Source organism: Borostomias antarcticus (assembly GCF_949987555.1).
Source record: "Borostomias antarcticus genome assembly, chromosome: 5".
Lineage (NCBI taxonomy): Eukaryota > Metazoa > Chordata > Actinopteri > Stomiiformes > Stomiidae > Borostomias > Borostomias antarcticus.
The window spans coordinates 20,321,694-20,344,336 of NC_140238.1; the positions used below are offsets into that span (position 1 = coordinate 20,321,694).

Genomic DNA, 22,643 nt, shown 5'->3' on the forward strand with positions numbered 1-22,643 from the left:
TGTATTTGTTTGAAAATGAAATGGCAAGCCATTTCAAGGGTGTTATCATAGTCGTCGTTCTCTATGTAATGATGTTAGTTTCTTAGACAGTGGGACCCGACCTTTAACCTCTATCACTCGCCGTGTCTCAGCGTCCCGTGCCCCCCCTGCCCAGAACGGCGGCGCCTCCTACGGCTACCCCGCCCCCGGGATGATGAACGGCTACGGGCCCCTGCCACCTGCCCCTCACAGCTATCCTCAGAACTACCCCTACGGACCCCCGCCGCCACAGCAGAACGGGTTCTATCAGGGCGCCCCCGCCCCCCAAGCCAACATGGGCTACCCCTACCCAACAGCAGCTGCAGGTCTGTCACCTCGGGCAGCTTGGCTGCTTCTAACATTGCAGTATTTCGTTTGAGTATTTAATTGGTTTATGCAATGGTGATAATGTAATTTAATTAAAATGTAATGATGTTGGAAGTGGTTGTGTCCAGGAATATGATTCACATGTTGTGGCTGAGTAAGATTGACATGGTAGTCTTGGCCAATCTAGAAAAATGATGATACACTGTTGACATCCACTGTTGTGATGTGTGTGGAGTTAACCAGTCATTTATGTAAAACAGTGATGTGTCCTAACACCCTATGCTGTTTTAATAATAGGTTTATCGCTCTCTTTCTCTCTGCTTTTTTCTTTCTCTCTCTCTCTCTCTCTCTTTTGTATTCTAGGAGCGTACCCATCTGCCCCTGCCTACATGGCTCCACCTCCCCCGTACCCTGGACCGCCCCAGAACTGGTCTGCACCTCCCACTGCGCCCCCTCCAGGTCTGTTTCTCTCTCTCTCTCTCTCTCTCTCTCTCTCTCTCTCTCTCTCTCTCTCTCTCTCTCTCTCACCGAGACAGGGAGGGAGGGAATGTCTGTCCCCATGCATCTGTCACATCGGATGTGTCCTCCTCAAAATGAATCCTGTGGTGCACGGGACAGTGAGAGGGGTCCTCCTCCACGTCAAATTCTGGGAGGATGAAGAAATGGGACACCAAATCACTCTCTTGTCTCCCTTAACACCCACTGGACCTCCCTGGATACCACACGATAGTGAGCACTCACTGGGCTGTCGCTGACATGTCAGCTTGGTGGTGGTGTGTGGGGGGTGTGGAGGCCTGCCCTCTGTGCTTCATGGTGCAGTAGCAGCAGTGGTCAGGCCTAGCAGTGTGACGGGCCTAGCAGTGTGACCTGTATCGCACTCCCATCCACGCTGGCTCTCCTTACGCTTTCTGGAGCTGGGTGTCTGTTACACAATGTGTGTATTATTCATGTCATTTCTTTCTTTCTTTCCTCTCCTCTCTCTCCCTCTCCCCATCTCTCCCCCTCTCTCTCTCCCTCTCTGTCTCTCTCTCTCCCTCTCTCTCTCTCCCCTCAGGTAATGCCAAGGCAGCAGAGGCAGCAGGCAGTGCTTACTACAACCCCAGCAATCCTCACAATGTCTACATGCCCATGGTGAGCAGCAGACCACTTTCTCTTTCTTATTGTAATGACCTGTAAGGCAAGGCAAGGGAAGTTGATTTCTATAGCACATTTCACATCAAACATCAACACAAAATGCAACAAACACAGTTTATTACACTGCAATGAATAATTATTTGATTTAATGGAAAGCAGCGGCAAAAAGAAGTCTTCATTCTTGATTTAAAAGAACTGAGAGTTGCAGCAGACCTGCTGTTTTCTGGAAGTTTGTTCCAAATATGTGGAGCATAAAAACTGAACGCTGCTTCTCCATGTTTTGTTTTAACTCTGGGGACAGAAAGCAGGCCTGTGCCAGATGGCCTGAGAGGTCTGGATGGTTCATAACGTACAGTAGCAGCAGATAAGAAATATATTTTGGCCCTAAACCATTCAGTACTTAATAAACCAACAGCAGTATTTTAAAGTAAATTCTTTGACAGACAGGAAGCCAGTGTAAAGACAGAACTGGATTGATGTGATCCACTTTCTTAGTCTTAGTGACGACTCAAGCAGCACTGTTCTGAATCAGATGCAGCTGTCTGATCAAATCAAAGCTTTATTTGTATAGCACATTTCATACCCAGAGGCAACACAATGCGCTTTACAGAGAACAAGGGAGGTGGGCATACGACCCACTCTCTACATATTCCAGAGGGAAGCAAAAAAACAGTAATCACCCGGGGGCCAGATAAGTGAGCTGTAAAGTTTTCCCTGACCCCTCTCAACAAGGCGATCGAGCAAGCTCCAGGAGTATGTTTGTCTACCGGCTAAGAACATTTATAAAGCAATACATTACATTAAATTACATTTCAGAGTAAGAGAGGCTAAAAAAGCATCATAGGAGAGACATGGCAAATACTGGTGTGTGTTTGCTATGGCCCAGGCCTAAAGCCGGAAGTGGGCTGGTGTATGTCTGTGTGTACGTGTGTGTGTGTGTTAACTAAATGCTACGACAGACACGGGGGTATCTATCGGACTCCGGGAGGTCTGCTGGTGACAGTGGGGCATCCACTGGACCTGGTTAGAAGATAGGAGGGAGAGAGAGAGGCACTAGGGAGAGGGAAGGCAGAACAGGGTTAGTAGCACATAGAGCCATAAAAACCACACAGATATTTAAAACAGGCAACCTGGAGCAAGCTCCTAGAATATATTTGTCTAATGGCTAAGAACATTTATAGAGCAATAAATTACATTAAATTAAATTTTCAGAGCAAGAAAGGCTAAGAGAATCAGGTCCAGGCCTAAGCCGGATGTGGACTGATGTGTGTCTGTGTGTGTGTGTGTGTGTGTGTGTGTGTGTGTGTGTGTACCAAGGTTATAATAGTTTTGCTTTTTTCATTAGTGTTTATTTTTTTATCGTTTTAACTTTTTGTTTTTAATTTCAGTTTAGTTTTGATTAGTTTTAAAGCAGGTTTGCTAGTTTCGTTTTTATTTTTTGAAAATGCTTAGTTTTAGTTTCGTTTTTATTAGTTTCAGTATTATTTTTAGTTTTTTATTCTTCTGTGCAAGACTTGTGAGACCATCCTGATTTCGTGAGCTCACGTTGTTTCACTCCGTGTGAAACAAACCATCTGGACCACGTCAGGTTACTCCTGCGCTGGGGCACAGCTAAAAAACATGGAGGATAGATTTTATATCCACCCAAAATACTAGGCTTATGTATCAAATGAAAAAGACTAAAACTAAGGACATTTTATTAATAATTTTAATTTATTTTAGTTAGTTTTGTAAACACACAATACAGTTTTAGTTAGTTATCGTTTTTCTGTAAAGTCTAGTTTTTATTTTTATTTCAGTTAACTAAAATGTTTTTTCACACCTAGTTTTCGTTTTTTTGTTAGTTTTCGTTAACTATAATAACCTTGGTGTGTACTTAATACTACGACATCCACAGCTGACACGGGAGTATCTATTGGACTCAGGGTGGTCTGCGGGCGACAGTAGGGCATCCACTGGACCTGGTTAGAAGGTAGGAGGGAGAGAGAGAGGCACTAGGGGAGGCAGAAAACGGTTAGTGGCACACAGCCATTGAAGCAACACAGCTGTCAGAATAGAACAAGCCTGTTTCAGGGTAACCAGCTTCTGTACACTACTTGATATATATACAGTGCATAGCAGGATAAATACCAATGTATACAGAGGATTCACAGGTAGGTTTGAGGCTGCCTTTCTGTGTCTCAAGGTCCTGGCTAGTGATTGTAGGCTAGGTCGAAAAGGTACGTCTTGAGATCTCGCTTGAAGACCTCCGTTGTTTCGGCCCTTCTTAGGCACTCCGGTAGAGTGTTCCAGAGGTTGGGGGCATAGAAACTAAAAGCTGCCTCTCTGTGTTTCTTGGTCCTGGCTTTTGGAACTGTTAAAAGTTCAGTACCTGAGGATCTGAGTGGTCTGTTGGGCATGTACCTAACAAGCATGTCTGAAATATATTCTGGTGAGTGACTGTGGAGAGATTTATAGACTAGTAATAGTATTTTAAAGTCTATTCTAGAGTTGACAGGTAACCAATGTAGTGATTTTAAGGCTGGTGTGACTTCGTCTAGTCTTAGTGAGGACTCGTGCTGCAGCATTCTGTATCATTTGTAGCTTAGAGATTGCTTTCTTTGGTAGGCCTGATAGTAGAGCATTGCAGTAGTCCAGCCTGCTTGTGATGAAAGCATGCATTAATCTTTCGGTGTCAGCCTGAGAGAGAAAGGGTTGCACCTTGGCAATGTTCCTTAGGTGGTAAAAAGATGTCTTTGTAATATTCTTGATGTGGTTTTCGAAATTAAGATCTGAGTCAAGTATGACACCTAGGTTTTTAGCCTGGCAATTGGTGTCAATTTCCAGAGTTTTTAAGTGTGCAGATAGTTTCTCTTTTTCAGCTTTTTCTCCAATGATCAGTACTTCTGTTTTGTCCTGGGTTAGTTGGAGGAAATAATGTGACATCCATACATTTATATCCGTAATACACTTGACAAGGCAGTCAACCAGGCTGTAGTTACTGGGTGTTACAGAAATATAGAGTTGGGTATCATCTGCGTAGCTATGGTAGCTAATGTTGTGCCTCCTGATGACACTGCCAAGGGGCAGCATGTACAGGCTGAAGAGAAGAGGTCCTAGAATCGATCCTTGGGGCACCCCACAGGTCATAGGGATCTTTCCTGAGCTATGTTCACCAAGGGCAACGAAGAAATCACGACCGGTTAGATAGGTCCTAAGCCAATTTAGGACTGGACCAGAGAGGCCAACCCACTTCTCCAGTCTTTCGATGAGGATTGCATGATCTATAGTATCAAAGGCTGCACTCAGGTCCAGGAGGACGAGAACAGAGAGCTCTTTAGAGTCAGCATTAATTCTGAGCTCATTTACAACTTTGACTAATGCCGTCTCTGTGCTATGATGGGCACGAAAGCCGGACTGGAAAAGGTCAAGGGTACAACTTGTAGCTAGGAAATCATTAATTTGTTTGAAAACAATTTTTTCCAGGATTTTACTCAAAAAGGGAAGGTTGGAGATTGGTCTAAAATTGCTAAGAACTGTGTCTAAGTTGTTTTTCTTCAGCAAGGGTCTCACCAAAGCAGTTTTAAGTATTGGTGGGAAGACACATGTAGATAGGGAGTCATTAACAATGGATAAAATGTCATAGGATACAGTCAAAAATAGTTTTGAAAAAATCGGTGGGGATGGGATCCAGCAGGCATGTGGAGGATTTGAGTTTGGATACTACTTTTCTCAACATTTCTGTGTCCATCAGTGTAAACAAGCTCATATGTCCATTACATGGAGGGAGAGGATCTGTGAACGGGATGCATGGCCTTTCCTGGGTGATATTCCTCCTAATATTCATAATCTTATCTCTGAAGTAAGCTGCAAATTCCTCACAGTTGGAGGTAGAGAGCAGGTTTTCAGGTGTTTTTATGGCAGGGTTTATTAGGCTATCAATTGTTGAGAAGAGCACTCTTGAATTATTTCGGTTGATAGATATCAATTTTGAGAAGTGGTCTTTCCTTGCATTTCTTATTGCTTTATTAAAGGCAGAGAGCTGTTCTTTGAGAATATCATGGTGGACCTGTAGCTTGGTTTTTCACCATATGCTCAGATCTTCTGCAGGTTCTCTTTAGTTGATTTGTTTCCTCATTTCGCCATGGAGCTTTATGATTGGCTGTGATCCTTTCAGTTTAATAGGTGCTAGAGAATCCAAGGCTGCCCTTACTCTGGTGTTAAAGGTGGTTGCTAAGTCTTCAATAGTTCCTAACTGCCCCACTTCTGGAGTTGATAAATTGTTTGTGATCATTATTTCTCTAAAACTATCGGCTACTGCGGAGGTAAGATAACGTTTCTTGATAAAGCGCCCAGTACTACTTTTGACTTTAGGAACCAATGCAGTGAAGAAGATACAGAAATGGTCGGAGAGAGCGAGGTCACTAATAGAGGAGACGGTGATAGTCAGGCCCTTAGTAATCACTAGATCAAGGGTGTGGCCTCGGTTGTGGGTTGGCTCAGTGATATGTTGGGTAAAATCCATGGAGTTTAGGAGGTTGATAAAGTCCCTGGCTTTCGAGTCCGCCTCAGTGTCCACGTGTATGTTGAAATCTCCAATGATGATAATCTTATCATAATTTGTATGGATGATGGACAGGAGTTCTGAAAATTCTGTAGAGAAGGCAGGGCATTGTTTGGGAGACCTATACACGGTTACTGCCAGAACTGGGGGCTGGCATTTTAAGACAATAGCGTGGTATTCAAAAGAGGTAAAATCATCAAAGGAGATGGTCCTGCAGCTGAGGGCATCTGTAGCTATGGTGGCTGTTCCACCTTTTTTCCCACTTCTGATAGATTGAAAAAAGCTGTAGTTAGGAGGAGAGGCTTCAATGAGGGCTGCTGGTCCATTTATATTTAGCCAGGTTTCAGTTAGGAACATACAGTCTAATTTACGTTCACATATAAGATCATTAATGAGAAAAGTTTTGCTTGGTAGGGACCTGACATTCAGGATCGCCATTGAAATAGCTTCCGCAGAAAAGGGCTGGCTCGCCTGACTAGTAGGCCTGGGTGGTATATTCACTGGAACAGATATCAGGTTTTTCATATTAGATCCACCTGACTGTTTCCTTATGGTAATAGGGGTGCGGTGGGAGATAATTCGCTGAATGGCATATTCAGGTGGGCAAAATTCGTTTATAGAAATATAAACGTCGCTATGCCAGGTCTCAGTGAGGGGCAGGGAATCCAGGTCTATGGTGATTGAGCGCTGGTGAGATGGAGCTGGTGTAGCCCGACCCGTGGGTACAGGAGGTTTATGTTTGGCAGTAGGGTGGTTGAGATGGGTCGGGCTTATCCCACATCAGACGCTGGATGATCTCAGCGTCAGGTCCATATTCATACTGAGCAGACGGGCACCTGACCTGCTAGGATGAAGACCGTCCCTGGCGAAGAGGTCCGAGCGGTTCAAGAAGGTGGTGAAATTATCTATGAAGGGAAGCTTCAACTGGCAGCAGTAGCCTTTCAGCCAGATGTGGAGCTGACGGATCCTACTATATTTGGCATCACCATACCGGGGAGAGGAGAACGGGCCAGAGATGATGCAGGTCTTTCCTGACGCCTGAGCAGTGGAGATCAGGGCCTTGAAATCCTCCTTCAGCCGCTCAGACTGCTGGAGCTTGATGTAATTTGTTCCGACATGGATGATGATGGATGAGGCCAGGGGATAATCCGCGAGGAGTGATGGGACAACAGTCCTGATGTCCGAGACCTTAGCTCCTGGGAAGCAGCAGGTCCGGGCTTTCGGGACCATTACATGGCGCACCATGGATGATCCGATGACGAGCACAGATGGGGGGGCGGGATCAGCGGCGGGCCCACTGGGCTTAGGGGGCCTCCTTGGCTGCCTCACACCTGAAGGCCAAGTGGCAGAGGGTGGGGGCCGGGGGTCCCCTCGGTGGACTGGACTGTGCTCAGGCCGGGGAGCAGGCTGATTAGCCTGGCTGTTATGCCGCTCGCCAACCAGAGAGGCGTGGGTGGGCTGCGGAGGACTGGTAAGGTACTGAGTAGAGCAGGGTGTGAAATGAACCCCAACAGCAGGGAGCCAGACCGAGGAGCTGATGCTGCTAGTATCCTTGGACCTCTTGGATACAGGCTCGGCCAGCGGAGCAAAGCTATTCCTCAGCTGGAGGGTGTTGTCGTCGGAGGGTTGGGAGACGACCCTGGAGGTTTCCCTTCCTCGTTTCCTCCTAACAGTGGTCCAAGGAGTGGAGCTTAAATGCTTGGGTCTGGCTCCGAGTGCGGGCCAGGACTTCTCACCCAGGAGGAAACCAAAATCCACATCCCCACCCCCGGACGCCGCCGACGGTGGAGCAGTGGGAGGCAGGACGCCGACGTCTGGGTCGGGTACCAGTGAGTCCAGGAAATGTTCGGTTTGGTGTATAGAGTGTAGAATAGAGATCTACCTTCCAACTCTGAGATTATTTGGCTGCGCTGGGGGCAACCCGAGCAGTTTGGGGCGGCAGGGTGTGGAGCCATCGCAAGACTGGTCCACGCAGGTGAGAAAACGCTTCAAACTGCAGGAACAGCCCTCTGTTTGCTTGTAGATGTAATAATCCCAAAGCCGAAGAGGGAGAAAGCCCGGTGGCTGTAGGCTATCTGTAGCTACAGTATTTCTAGCTAGCTCAGGACACGCATATAGAGCTTCCCCTCAGGGTAAAAGGGCATCAGATCGTTAAAATAATTGCGGAATTAAAATAGGAGGATAAGAACCACCAATCTATTTGCTAAAAGCAAGGCTCAGCTGCTGGCTTGAGCAAAACAACGCTCAGCAAGCTGTAAGACAAGCGCAAACCAGAAGACAACCAACCCAATCTACTTGCTAAAAGCAAGGCTCAGCTTCTGGTTTGTAAATCCCGCTCAGCAAACTGTAAACAAACGAAAACCAGAAGACAACAAACTTAGTCTACTTGCTAAAAGCAAGGCTCAGCTGCTGGCTTGTAAATCCCGTTCAGCAAACTGTAAATCAAACGAAAACCAGAGGACAACAACCTTAGTCTACTTGCTATAAGCAAGGCTCAACTGCTGGCTTGTAAATCCCGCTCAGCAAACTGTAAAACAAATGAAAACCAAAGACAACAGACCTCGAGATCCAGACGTCAGACTCTCAGGTACCACCAATGTTTATGCGCGACTTCGATCACGGAGGTATGGTATGCAAGTGGATAAAACTAGAAAAGAGCAATAAACCTGTGATGCTAGCGGGGAGAGGGAGTGCTATAAATCCTTTAATCCTTGATATATTCTTCAGGTGATAGTAGGCTGACTTTGTAATTGTTGTCTTAATGTGACTGTTGAAATTCAGGTCTGAGTCCATGACTACACCAAGATTTCTGGCTTTGTTTGTGGTATTTAGCATTACTGATTGGAGCTGAGCACTGACTTTTAATCGTTCTTTGGCTCCAAAGACAATAACTTGTTAGGGCCCGAGCACTGGTGGTGCGAGGCCCTATTGAATTTATAAAAAATTTGATAATTCATGGGTGACGGAAATAGGCGTGGCAAAACGGCTCAAGAGCGCCCCCTGGAAAATTTAAAATGGCGAGCCCCACCTTTCAGTTTGATGTAGGCGAACGAAATTCGGTGGGCTTATGTAGTTCATCGAGACACACTAAAATGTCTCTTGGAGCTATACCCAACATGCAACAGGAAGTCCGCCATTTTGCTTTTAATGTGACATTTTGTCCTTGTTTTGACCATTTCCATGCCTCGTACTTCAACGAACTCCTCCTAGAGATTTCATCCGATCAACTTCATATTCGGTCAGCTTCATCTTAAGACCTTTGTGATCAAAAGTTATCAAAAAAATTGAGTTTTCACCACACACCCTTGCCGTGGCGCCCCGCTAAAGTTTGACATTTCGCCATAAAACACGAAGTCCTCATAACTCCTCCATACATTATCCGATTTGTCCGATATATCTCACGCTTCATGACGGTTCTGTCGTGAACACATCTATGTGTCAGTATTGCGTCATACTTATAGCGCCACCTATTGGTGAAACAGGAAGTCCTCATAACTCCTACATACATTATCCAATTCGTCCGATATATCTCACGCTTCATGAAGGTTCTGTCCTGAACACATCTATGTGTCAGTATTGCGTCATACTTATAGCGCCACCTATTGATGAAACATGAAGTCCTCATAACTCCTACATACATTATCCAATTTGTCCGATATATCTCACGCTTCATGACGGTTCTGTCCTGAACACATCTTTGTGTCAGTATTGCATCATACTTATAGCGCCACCTATTGGTGAAACAGGAAGTCCTCATAACTCCTACATACATTATCCAATTTGCCCCATATATCTCACGCTTCATGACGGTTCTGTCCTGAACACATCTATGTGTCAGTATTGCGTCATACTTATAGCGCCACCTATTGGTGAAACAGGAAGTCCTCATAACTCCTCCATACATTATCCAATTTGTCCGATATAGCTCACGCTTCATGACGGTTCTGTCCTGAACACATCTATGTGTCAGTATTGCGTCATACGTATAGCGCCACCTATTGGTGAAACAGGAAGTCCTCATAACTCCTGCATACATCATCCGATTTGCACCAAATTGCTGACGCTTCATGAAGGTGGCCTTCTGAACCCATCTATGTGTCGGTATTGAGTCACACTTACAGCGCCACCTACTGGTGAAACAGGAAGTCCTCATAACTCCTACATACGTTATCCGATTTACTCAACATTTCTCATGCTTCATCAAGGTACCGTCCTGAACACATCTATGCTTCGGTATTGAGTCACGCCTAGAGCGCCACCTACTGGTGACAGGAAGTTTCTCTCAGTACTGCACACCGAAATAGCACAGCCTTTAACGGCGCAGCACCCTGACACGCGTGGGGTGCGAGGGCCCGCTCACTGCTGCTCGCAGCACTAGTTTTTATTGTTGTTTAGTTGAAGTAAATTCTGGTACATCCAATTGTTGATTTGTTCAATGCACTTACTCAGGGATTATAGTCCCCTGGTGATATGGTGATATAAATTTGTGTATCGTCTGTGTAGCTATGGCAACAATTTGTTGTTTTCCATAATTTGAGTTAGTGGGAGCATGTAAATGTTGAACAGAAGAGGCCCCAGAATGGAGCCTTGGGGATCTCCACAAGTCATTTTTGTCCGCTCAGATTTGTAATTGCCTATTGACACAAAGTAGTCCCTGTCCTTCAAGTAGGATTCAAACCAGTCTAGCACTGTGCCAGAAATTTCCAGCCAGTTTTCCAGTCGGCCTAGTAATATGTTCAACCGTGTTGAATGTGATGCAGTAATACCTTAATAAGAGTCTCTGTGCTGTGGTGTGGTCGAAATCCTGACTGGAAGACATCAAAACAATTATTTAGTGCTAGGAAGTTGTTCAGCTGTTGAAAAACTGCATTAAAAAAAGAAAGAAAAGAATTTACTTAAACGGGAGGTTTGATATGGGCCTATAATTGTTCATTTGTAAGGTGTCTAGATTATTCTTTTTTAAGAGTGGCTTGACGACTGCAGTTTACAGGGTTTGTGGGAACAGAAGATATGTTTACAATTTGTGGGAAATCAGAGGCCTGCAGTTGGATACATTTTTGAAGAAGCCTGTAGGCAGAATATCAAGGCAACAGGAGGATTTCAGATAATGTATAATGTCCTTCAATGCTTCATGGTTGATCGGATAAAATTGTGTCATGGTATTAATTTTAAGTGGACACTGGGACAACATATCCTGTACTTGATATGGAGGCACTGACTGCTTGTCTAATTTTCTGAATTGTGTCAGTGAAGAATGAGGCAAATTCATTGCAGGCCCTGGTGGATAGAAGTTCAGAGGCTTTGTTAGCCTATCAACAGTGGCAAAAAAAGCACGTACATTATTATTGTTTTTGGTGATGATGTCAGAAAAGAAGGACTGCTGTCCATTTCTCAGCTCCAAATGATAAATGCGAAGTCATAATGAACATGGAGATATGTTTTTCGCCACCTGCGTTCAGCTTTTTGTCACTCTTTTTTCTATTCTGACCAGCGTGGCGTTTTTCCATGGAGATTGTTTCTTACCAGAGACCACCTTCACCTTAGTGGGTGCAATGGCATCAATAATATTAGTAATTTTAGAATTGAAATTATCTACAAGCTCATTGACTGAGACCCAAGACAGGGCAGGTGTGGATGAGAATGCCTGAGTAAATATTTCACTGTTGTTTTCAGTGATGTACCGTTTTGTGATGACCTCTGTTTGAACTGTTTGTGTGCATGGAGATAGTACTCTCAACGAAAACACAGGAATGATCAGAGAGCGCAACATCAGACACCTCAACTTTAGAAATATTCAGACCTTTGGTGATGATCAAGTCCAGAGTGTGCCCCTTGTTGTGTGTGGGCTCCGTTACTATGAAGTCAATCCATAGTTACACTATATTGCCAAAAGTATTCGCAAGTTTCAGTTAAAAACATGAAATCAAGATTGTGCTTGATAAAATCATTGATTAAAATAGGGCTGCACAATTAATTGTGAATTAATCGAAATCGCGATTATGATCTCCACGATTAACTAATCGCAAAAGGCCGCAATTAATGTGATTAATAATCTTGCTTTGAATTGAGTGTGCTAGGACTACACGGATGAAACACAGTCGCTTATGCTGTCTGACCAATCACATGCGTTCCCACTGAGTGCGCTGTGCGCAGCAATTTCACTGAGAAGACAGATAGCAGTAGTGTCACGAGTACAGTCGTGAGTAGTGATAAAATTAGCGAAAATGAGGTCAGTGAGTTAGTAGCAAGAAAGGGATCAACATTTGTGATTTGGGAGCATTTTGGTTATTAGTTGGGCTAGCTTGCAAAAGCTAGCCCAACTTGTGATATTCCCACTATTTCTTTCTTTATTAGGTGGGCTAGCTTGCAGAAGCTAGCCCAACTTGTGATATTCCCACTATTTCTTTCTTTCTTTCTTTCTTTCTTTATTATTAGGTGGGCTAGCTTGCAGAAGCTAGCCCAACTTGTGATATTCCCACTATTTCTTTCTTTCTTTCTTTCTTTATTAGGTGGGCTAGCTTGCAGAAGCTAGCCCAACTTGTGATATTCCCACTATTTCTTTCTTTCTTTCTTTCTTTCTTTCTTTCTTTATTAGTGTGAATGCTGCAAGCATTCACACTATTGTTATCCAGTTCTTTATTTTTTTTTTTACTTCTTCTTCCGTACGTTTTTTGGCTCTCTGTAGCTCCTTCATACTTTGAGCCACTTAAACCATTCAAGTATCAAAATGTTCAGCTTGTTAAGGACATGCGCGGAATCCTTTCAGATGTTTTATACCTTTTATACTTTTTAAAATATTCAACTTTTTAAACAATTTTTTTGAATGGAAGTCTATGGGGGAGTTTTGAAACCTTCTTCAGCCATCAACTCCTTCATACTTTGAGCTACAGAAACCATTCAACTATCAAAATGTCCAGCTTGTTAAGGTCTTTATGGGATATCTTTCAGATTTTTTATATCTTTTATACTTTTCAAAATATTCAGCTTTTCTCAAAAAACAATTACAATGGAAGTCTATGGCAGACCTTGAAACCCCTTGTCAGCTTTGAAACCTATCTCCTCCTTCATTTTTTGTGCTAGAAACCTCCTTCAAAGTTTAAAATGTTCAGGACCTTTAGCTGAGTAAAGGATCTATTCAGATTTTTGAAATTCCTTATAGTTTTTATGTAATTTAAGTTTGTTTTGGACCTTTTTTAACATTGAAGCGGATATGTGGAATGTTCAGTTTATAGAGTGTGGCAGCCTGTGTTTTGAAAACATCTACACGTTTTGTAAACTGCTGTCGCACCTACAGTTTTAACAGCTCATACACATATTCTACATTAAAACGTTCACACAACTGTGCTGATTCGTACAATGTAAGTATCTTAGCCGTGTGACTTGTAGTTTTCGCTGTATGACGATTTGTTTGGCAACTGCGCTCTCCATTGAAACGTATGGGCCCACACTCTGACTTTTGAGCTGCTCATTTTGCAATTTTACCCTTTTTCTAACTCGTTGCCATGCCTACAGTTTTTAAGCTACACGGACAATTATACATAGAAATGTTCAGCAAATTCTCAGGATTCCTACGGTGTCAATATCTAAGCTGCAGCCTTTATACTTTTTGAGAGAGAGCTGTCTGAAGCCGGCATGCCTTTCCATTGAAGTGAATGAGAGGATGCTCAGTGTCGGTTGGGATTTGAATTTGGGGACACGCGCAGGCTCTCTGTACGCACCCTTTTATGACTACTGTGGTAGCATTCATATTCCTTCCTTCCATCCTTCCTTCCTTCTTTCCTTCCATCCTTCCTTTCTTCCATCCATCCATCCTTCCTTCCTTCCTTATATTCAAATAAATATTTAGAATGACACCCTTTTTCAGGCTGCAAACTCATATTAATATCTTTTCTCCTCTTTCAGCTATTGAACTCAATAGCTGAATCCCAATCTGAGTGCGCAAACCGCACTTGCGGCCCCTCGCACTTGTGGCCTGAGGCCTGAGCACTTAATTGACGTCAGCTGGAAGGGCCAGAGGGTGCAGGGCCGTGAATTAAATGGGACAGCACTCCCAGTTTCGCTCAATGCCCCTCCCACTTCGTTTTCATTGGCTGCCGCGTTCCTCCGACGCAGAGGCTGCTCTGACGCTCCCTTCAGCTCTGCAAATTGACCGATTTACGTCTGTTTTAATTTAATAATAATTAAAAAATTAGGTTGGGTGGGATATGTTTGCAGCATGTGGATTTCAAGATAAATGTTGTGTTATTTGCAAATGTCATCATTTATGTGTGATGCACTTGGATCATGACTCGGATGTAGGCTACTCAAGCACTGTGTCACATGAGACGCGGTGGGCTGTGGGTATTTTCTGCTCCTAAGTCCGTGAAATTGCGGACTTTCGGTAAGTGCGGTTACAGTGCGCAAAATGGCGGCGTGGCGCACTTGTGGACCTAGCGATTCCGTTTTGGGACTACCCTGAGCCCTTGTGGACTTAGCGGGAACGCGCATGTAAGGCCACAAGGCCGCGAGTGCTCTGCACTTTCGCCTAAGTGCGCGATTTGGGATTCAGCTAATAAAACTATGAGTTATGATGAGAGGTCTAATCTATTTTTGAGTGTAGTACTAGCAGTACTTATAACAAACACCTTCTGCCTCTCACTGCTACTGCTTCTAACCTCAACTTCCATACAACACCTCTACAACTACTGCTCAGCCCCGGAGTGGGCTATAGACACATGGTCTCCAATGAGGGGTGCATGGGGATGGCCTGGCAATCACTGACCTGCCCCCCACAACCTCTGACCTGAGGGGGCGGAGTCTCGCCACCACGCCACTATCCACGCCACCGTCCCCACATCTCAGACCCTGAGTTGGCTAAAGACGCAGTTTTCACGGTTGGGTGCATGTGGGTGGCCCGGGGAGCAGTACCCTGTCCTAGACCGGCTCTTACCCGAGGGGGCGGAGTCTCGTCACCACGCCACTATTCACGCCACTGTCCCCACATCTCAGCCCCTGAGTGAGCTACAGACACACGGTCTTCACTGTTGGGTGCATGAAGATTGCCCGGATGTCAGTGCACTGCCCCCGACCTGCTCTGACTGGAGGGGGCAGAGTCTCGCCATCACGCCGCTATCCACGCCACCGACCTCACAACACAGCCTCTGAGGTGACTAGAGACACACGGTCTTCACTGGTGAAGGCAGGTGGGTAGCCCGGCACGGCCTACACTGTCCATGACCGGCTCTGACCCAAGGGGGCGGAGTCTCGCCACCACGCCACTATCCACGCCACAAACACCACAACTAAGACCCTGAGTGAGCTACAGACACACGGTCTTCACTGGTGGGTACAGGGAGATTGCCCGGACGTCACTGCACTGCCAGCTACCTGCTCTGACCCGAGGGGGCGGAGTCTCGCCATCACGCCACTACCACGCCACGGACCTCACAACACAGCCTCTGAGGTAGCTAGAGACACACGATTTTACTGGTGAAGGCAGGTGGGGAACCCGGTGCGGCCTACACTGTCCACGACTGGCTCTGACCCGAGGGGGCAGAGTCTCGCCACCACGCCACTACCACGCCTCGGACCTCACAACACAGCCTCTGAGGTGGCTAGAGACACACGGTCTTCACTGGTGAAGGCAGGTGGGTAGCCCAGTGTGGCCTATACTGTCCGTGACTGGCTCTGACCCAAGGGTGCGGAGTCGCGCCGCCACGCCAAGGACACCACAACTCAGCCCTTGAGTGGGCTAGAGACACATGATCTTCACAGGTGGGTGCACAGAGATTGCCAAGAGGTCACTGTACTGTCCCCGACTGGTTGTGACCAAAGGAGGCGGAGAATTGCCACCACGCCACAGATCCCACAACTCAGCCCCTGAGTGAGCTAGAGACACACAGTCTTCACCAGTGGGTGCACTGCCCCCGACCAGCCCTGTGACCCAAGGGGGTGGAGTCCACCACACCACTATCCACGCCATGAACCACAGAACTCAGCCCTTGTGGGCTAGAGACATACGGTCTTGACCGTCTGGTGCATAGAGATTGCCCACAGGTCACTGTACTGTCCCCGAACGGCTTCCAAGCTATACATTCCATCATGTATTCCATCAGCTTTGACAGTATTACTCTATTGCTCATCTTTCAAGCTAAAGGCTCAGTTCAAGGCTTAAACTACTCAGGTTCAAAAGTTTACCAGTATTTAAGTTCTTAGCTTCTTTAGGTAATGCAGTTCCAATTCTGCAAGTTTCACATTTCAGCTAAGCTTCCAGGTTTTCCAGCCTACAAGCTTTTTAGCAATACATTCCGTCATTTATTCCATGTTTCAGCATTGACATTATTACAGTTTATCTTCCAGCTTTTGTAGCAATGTAGTTAAGTTCTTAGCTTCTTTAGGTAATGCACTTCAGCTTCCAATTCTGCCAGTTTCAGCTAAGCTTCAAGGTTTTTTCAGCTTCCAGGTTTTTTCAGCTTTCAGGATTTTCAGCTGTTCAGGTGTGATACATTTGACATTTCAGATTTTTAACATTCATGCATTTTCAGCAATGCTTTTGCTATTCAGTTCAGCTGCTCAGCATTCACACGCATTTTCTGCAGGAAATGCAATTTTCTAGTTATTATTATTATTATTCTCCCCGCTTTTTTGAACCTCTACTAGTTCTTCATATTTTGTGCTAGAAACCTCATTCAAACTTTAAAATGTTCATGACGTTCAGCTCTTGAACGGATCCATTCAGATTTTTGATATTTTTTATAGTTTTTAAGAAATTTAACTTTTAAAACATTTTTTTGTCCTATTGAAACTGCTTGAAATGCTTTTGGAATGTTCAGAAACTTTATGTTTTTAGAGTGGTGGCAGCAGTTGCTTTGAAAATATTCACACATTTTGTAAACTGCTGGCACTCCTACAGTTTTGAAAGCTCACACACATATTATACATCAAAACATTCACACAACTGTGCTGATTCGTACAATGTAAGTATCTAAGCAGTGTGACTTATAGTTTTCGCTGTATGACGATTTGTTCGGCAACTGCGCTCCTCATTGAAACGTATGGCAACACAGTCTAGCTTTTGAGCTGCTAATTTAGCATTTTTACTATTTTTCTAACTTGTCGCTATGCCTACAGTTTTAACAGCTCATAGACATATTATTATCAAAACGTTCCCATAACTGTGCTGATTCGTACAATATAAGTATCTAAGCCGTGTGACTTGTAGTTTTCGCTGTATGACGATTTGTTCGGCAACTGCGCTCTCCATTGAAATGTATGGGCCCACACACTCTACCTTTTGAGCTGCTAATTTTGTATTTTTACCCTTTTTCTAACTCGTCGCCATGCCTACAGTTTTTAAGCTACACGGACATATCATATCCTAAAATGTTCAGCATTTTCTCAGGATTCCTACGGTGTCAATATCTAGGCTGTGACATTTATACTTTTTGAGAGAGAGCTGTCTGAAGCCAACATGCCTTTCCATTGAAGTGAATGAGAGGATGCTCACAGTGTTAGTTGGGATTTGAATTTGGGGACACGTGCAGGCTCTCTGTACAGGCACCCTTTTATGACTATTGTGGTAGCATTCATATTCATTCATTCCTTCCTTCCTTCCTTCCATCCATCTTTCCTTCCTTCCTTCCTTTCCTTCCTTCCTTCCTTCCTTCCTTCCTTCTTTCCTTCCTTCCTTCCTTCCTTCCATCCATCCTTCCTTTCTTCCCTTCCTTCCTTCCATCCATCCTTCCTTCCATCCTTCCTTCCTTCCATCCTTCCTTCCTTCTTTCCTTCCTTCCTTCCTTCCTTCCTTCCTTCCTTCCTTCCTTTCTTCCTTTGCTTTCCTTTCCTTTCCTTTCCTTTCCTTTCCTTTCCTTTCCTTTCCTTCCTTCCATCCATCCTTCCATCCTTCCATCCATCTTTCCTTCCTTCCTTCCATCCTTCCTTCCTTCCATCCATCCTACCTTCCTTTCCTTCCTTCCATCCATCCTTCCATCTTTCCTTCCTTCCTTTCTTTCCTTCCTTCCTTCCTTCCTTCCTTCCTTCCTTCCATCCTTCCTTCTTTCCTTCTTTCCTTCCTTCTTTTTCTTTCTTTCTTTCATCCATCCATCCATCCATCCATCCATCCATCCATCCATCCTTCTTTCTATCTTTCTTTCTTTCTTTCTTTCTTTCTTTCTTTCATCCATCCATCCATCCATCCATCCTTCTTTCTTTCTTTCTTTCTTTCTTTCTTTCTTTCTTTCTTTCTTTCTTTCTTTCTTTCTTTCTTTCTTTCTTTCTTTCTTTCTTTCTTTCTTTCTTTCTTTCTTTCTTCCATCCTTTCTTTCTTTCTTTCTTTCTTTCATCCATCCATCCATCCATCCATCCTTCTTTCTTTCTTTCTTTCTTTCTTTCTTTCTTTCTTTCTTTCTTTCTTTCTTTCTTTCTTTCTTTCTTTCTTTCTTTCTTTCTTTCTTTCTTTCTTTCTTTCTTTCTTTCTTTCATCCATCCATCCATCCATCCATCCATCCATCCATCCATCCATCCATCCATCCATCCATCCATCCATCCTTCTTTCTTTCTTTCTTTCTTTCTTTCTTTCTTTCTTTCTTTCTTTCTTTCTTTCTTTCTTTCTTTCTTTCTTTCTTTCTTTCTTTCTTTCTTTCTTTCTTTCTTTCTTTCATCCATCCATCCATCTTTCTTACTTTGTTTCTTTCTTTCATCCATCCATCCTTCCTTCCCTCCTTCCTTGCATCCTTCCTTCCTTCCATCCTTCCATCCTTCCTTCCATCCATCCTTCCATCCTTCCTTCCATCCTTGCTTCCTTCCTTCCATCCTTCCTTCCATCCTTCCTTCCTTCCATCCTTCCTTCCCTCCATCCTTCCTTCCATCCTTCCTTCCCTCCTTCCTTGCATCCTTCCATCCTTCCTTCCATCCTTCCATCCTTCCATCCTTCCTTCTTTCTTTCTTTCTTCCTTTCTTTCTTTCTCTTTGTGGTGGCGTGGTGGTCTCGCCACCACGCCACAGTCCCCACAACTCAGCCCCTGATTGAGCTAGAGACACACAGTCTTCACCAGTGGGTGCAAGGAGACTGCCCGGAGGTCTTCATGGTGGAGTCAGGTAGGTGGCCCGGAGAGGGGTACACTGTCCCCGACTGGCTCTGACCTGAGGGGGTGGAGTCTCACCACCACGCCACTATCCACGCCACAGGCCCCACAACTCAACCCCTGAGTGGGCTAGAGACACAGTCTTCATTGGTGGATGCATTGAAATTGCCCAGAGGTCACTGTACTGTCCCCGACTAGCTGTGACCCAAGGGGGCGGGGCCTAACCAGCACGCCACTATCCACGCCACGGGCCCCACAACTCAGCCCCTGAGTGGGCTAGAGACACACGGTCTGCACCGGTTGAGTCAGGTAGGTGGCCCGGAGAGGGCTACACTGTCCCTGACTGGCTCTGACCTGAGGGGGCGGAGTCTCACCCCCACGCCACTATCCACGCCACGGCCCCACAACTCAGCCCCTGAGTGGGCTAGAGACACATGGTCTTCACCGGTGCGGGCGGATAGGTGGCCCGGAGAGGGGTACACTGTCCTCGACCAGCTCTGACCTGAGGGGGCGGAGTCTCACCACCACGCCACGGGCCCCACAACTCAGCCCCTGAGTGGGCTAGAGACGCACGGTCTTCGCCGGTGGGTGCATGGAGATTGCCTGGTCCGTAGTATTTCTAGCAGTAGCTGTTACATACAGCTGCAGCAGCTAGCCCACCTCACATTTTCTCCAGGAAATGTACTTTCTAGTTATTATTATTATTCTCCCCGCTTTTTTGAACCTCTACTAGTTCTTCATACTTTGTGCTAGAAACCTCATTCAAACTTTAAAATGTTCATGACGTTCAGCTCTTGAACGGATCCATTCAGATTTTTGATATTTGTTATAGTTTTTTAGAAATTTAACTTTTAAAACTATTTTTTGTCCCATTGAAACTGCTTGAAACTGCTTTTAGAATGTTCAGAAACTTTATGTTTTTAGAGTGGTGGCAGTAGTTGCTTTGAAAATATTCACACATTTTGTAAACTGCTGGCACTCCTACAGTTTTGAAAGCTCACACACATATTATACATCAAAACATTCACACAACTGTGCTGATTCGTACAATGTAAGTATCTAAGCAGTGTGACTTATAGTTTTCGCTGTATGACGATTTGTTCGGCAACTGCGCTCCTCATTGAAACGTATGGCAACGCACTCTAGCTTTTGAGCTGCTAATTTTGCATTTTTACTCTTTTTCTAACTTGTCGCTATGCCTACAGTTTTAACAGCTCATACACATATTATATATCGAAACGTTCCCATAACTGTGCTGATTCGTACAATGTAAGTATCTAAGCCGTGTGACTTATAGTTTTCGCTGTATGACGATTTGTTCGGCAACTGCGCTCTCCATTGAAACGTATGGGCCCACACACTACCTTTTGAGCTGCTAATTTTGCATTTTTACCCTTTTTCTAACTCGTCGCCATGCCTACAGTTTTTAAGCTACACGGACATATCATATCCTAAAATGTTCAGCATTTTCTCAGGATTCCTACGGTGTCAATATCTAGGCTGTGACATTTATACTTTTTGAGAGAGAGCTGTCTGAATCGGACATGCCTTTCCATTGAAGTGAATGAGAGGATGCTCACAGTGTCAGTTGGGATTTGAATTTGGGGACACGTGCAGGCTCTCTGTACAGGCACCCTTTTATGACTATTGTGGTAGCATTCATATTCATTCATTCACTTCCTTCCTTCCATCCTTCTTTCCTTCCTTCCCTCCATCCATCCTTCCTTTCTTCCCTTCCTTCCTTCCTTCCTTCCTTCCATCCTTCCTTCCTTCCATCCTTCCTTCCATCCTACCTTCCTTCCTTCCTTCCTTCCTTCCTTCTTTCCTTCCTTCCTTCCTTTCCATCCATCCTTCCATCCTTCCTTCTTTCCTTCCTTCCATCCTTCCTTCCATCCATCCATCCTTCCTTCCTTCCTTCCTTCCTTCCTTCCTTTCCTTCCTTCCATCCTTCCTTCCTTCCTTTCCTTTCCTTTCCTTCCTTCCTTCCTTCCATCCTTCCTTCCTTCCATCCTTCCTTCCATCCTTCCTTCCTTCCTTCCTTCCTTCTTTTTCTTTCTTTCTTTCATCCATCCATCCTTTCTTTCTTTCTTTCTTTCTTTCTTTCTTTCTTTCTTTCATCCATCCATCCATCCATCCATCCATCCATCCATCCTTCTATCCTTCTTTCTTTCTTTCATCCATCCATCTTTCTTACTTTGTATCTTTCTTTCATCCATCCATCCTTCCTTCCCTCCTTCCTTCCTTCCTTGCATCCTTCCTTCCATCCTTCCATCCTTCCTTCCATCCTTGCTTCCTTCCATCCTTCCTTCCATCCTTCCATCCTTCCATCCATCCTTCCATCCATCCATCCATCCATCCATCCTTCCTTCCTTCCATCCTTTCTTCCTTCCTTCCTTCCATCCTTCCTTCCATCCTTCCTTGTTTCTTTCTTTCTTTCTTTCTCTTCGTGGTGGCGTGGTGGTCTCGCCACCACGCCACAGTCCCCACAACTCAGCCCCTGATTGAGCTAGAGACACACAGTCTTCACCAGTGGGTGCAAGGAGACTGCCCGGAGGTCTTCATGGTGGAGTCAGGTAGGTGGCCCGGAGAGGGGTACACTGTCCCCGACTGGCTCTGACCTGAGGGGGTGGAGTCTCATCACCACGCCACTATCCACGCCACGGGCCCCACAACTCAACTCTTGAGTGGGCTAGAGACACAGTCTTCATTGGTGGATGCATTGAAATTGCCCAGAGGTCACTGTACTGTCCGCGACTAGCTGTGACCCAAGGGGGCGGGGCCTAACCAGCACGCCACTATCCACGCCACGGGCCCCACAACTCAGCCCCTGAGTGGGCTAGAGACACACGGTCTGCACCGGTTGAGTCAGGTAGGTGGCCCGGAGAGGGCTACACTGTCCCTGACTGGCTCTGACCTGAGGGGGCGGAGTCTCACCCCCACGCCACTATCCACGCCACGGCCCCACAACTCAGCCCGAGTGGGCTAGAGACACATGGTCTTCACCGGTGCGGGCGGATAGGTGGCCCGGAGAGGGGTACACTGTCCTCGACCAGCTCTGACCTGAGGGGGCGGAGTCTCACCACCACGCCACGGGCCCCACAACTCAGCCCCTGATTGGGCTAGAGACACATGGTCTTCACCGGTGCGGGCGGGTATGTGGCCCGGAGAGGGGTACACTGTCCTCGACCAGATCTGACCTGAGGGGGCGGAGTCTCACCACCATGCCACTGTCCACGCTACAGACCCCACAACTCAGCCCCTGAGTGGGCTAGAGACGCACGGTCTTCGCCGGTGGGTGCATGGAGATTGCCTGGTCCGTAGTATTTCTAGCAGTAGCTGTTACATACAGCTGCAGCAGCTAGCCCACCTCACATTTTCTCCAGGAAATGTACTTTCTAGTTATTATTATTATTATTCTCCCCGCTTTTTTGAACCTTAACTAGTTCTTCATACTTTGTCCTAGAAACTTCATTCAAACTTTAAAATGTTCATGACGTTCAGCTCTTGAACGGATCCATTCAGATTTTTGATTTTTTTTATAGTTTTTAAGAAATTTAACT

The 22,643-nt window shown here is 45.4% G+C and overlaps 1 protein-coding gene across 1 annotated transcript in view; it reads left to right on the plus strand.

Annotated features, from left to right (window-relative positions):
* The window catches only part of wbp2nl (WBP2 N-terminal like), a 39,400-nt gene that overhangs the window by 8,295 nt on the left and 8,462 nt on the right, over positions 1-22,643 (plus strand). The window contains exons 5-7 of the mRNA XM_084438084.1: positions 132-344; positions 709-804; positions 1,400-1,476. Coding sequence (XP_084294210.1) covers positions 132-344; positions 709-804; positions 1,400-1,476 — 386 coding nt within the window. The remainder of the gene's footprint in view (positions 1-131; positions 345-708; positions 805-1,399; positions 1,477-22,643) is intronic.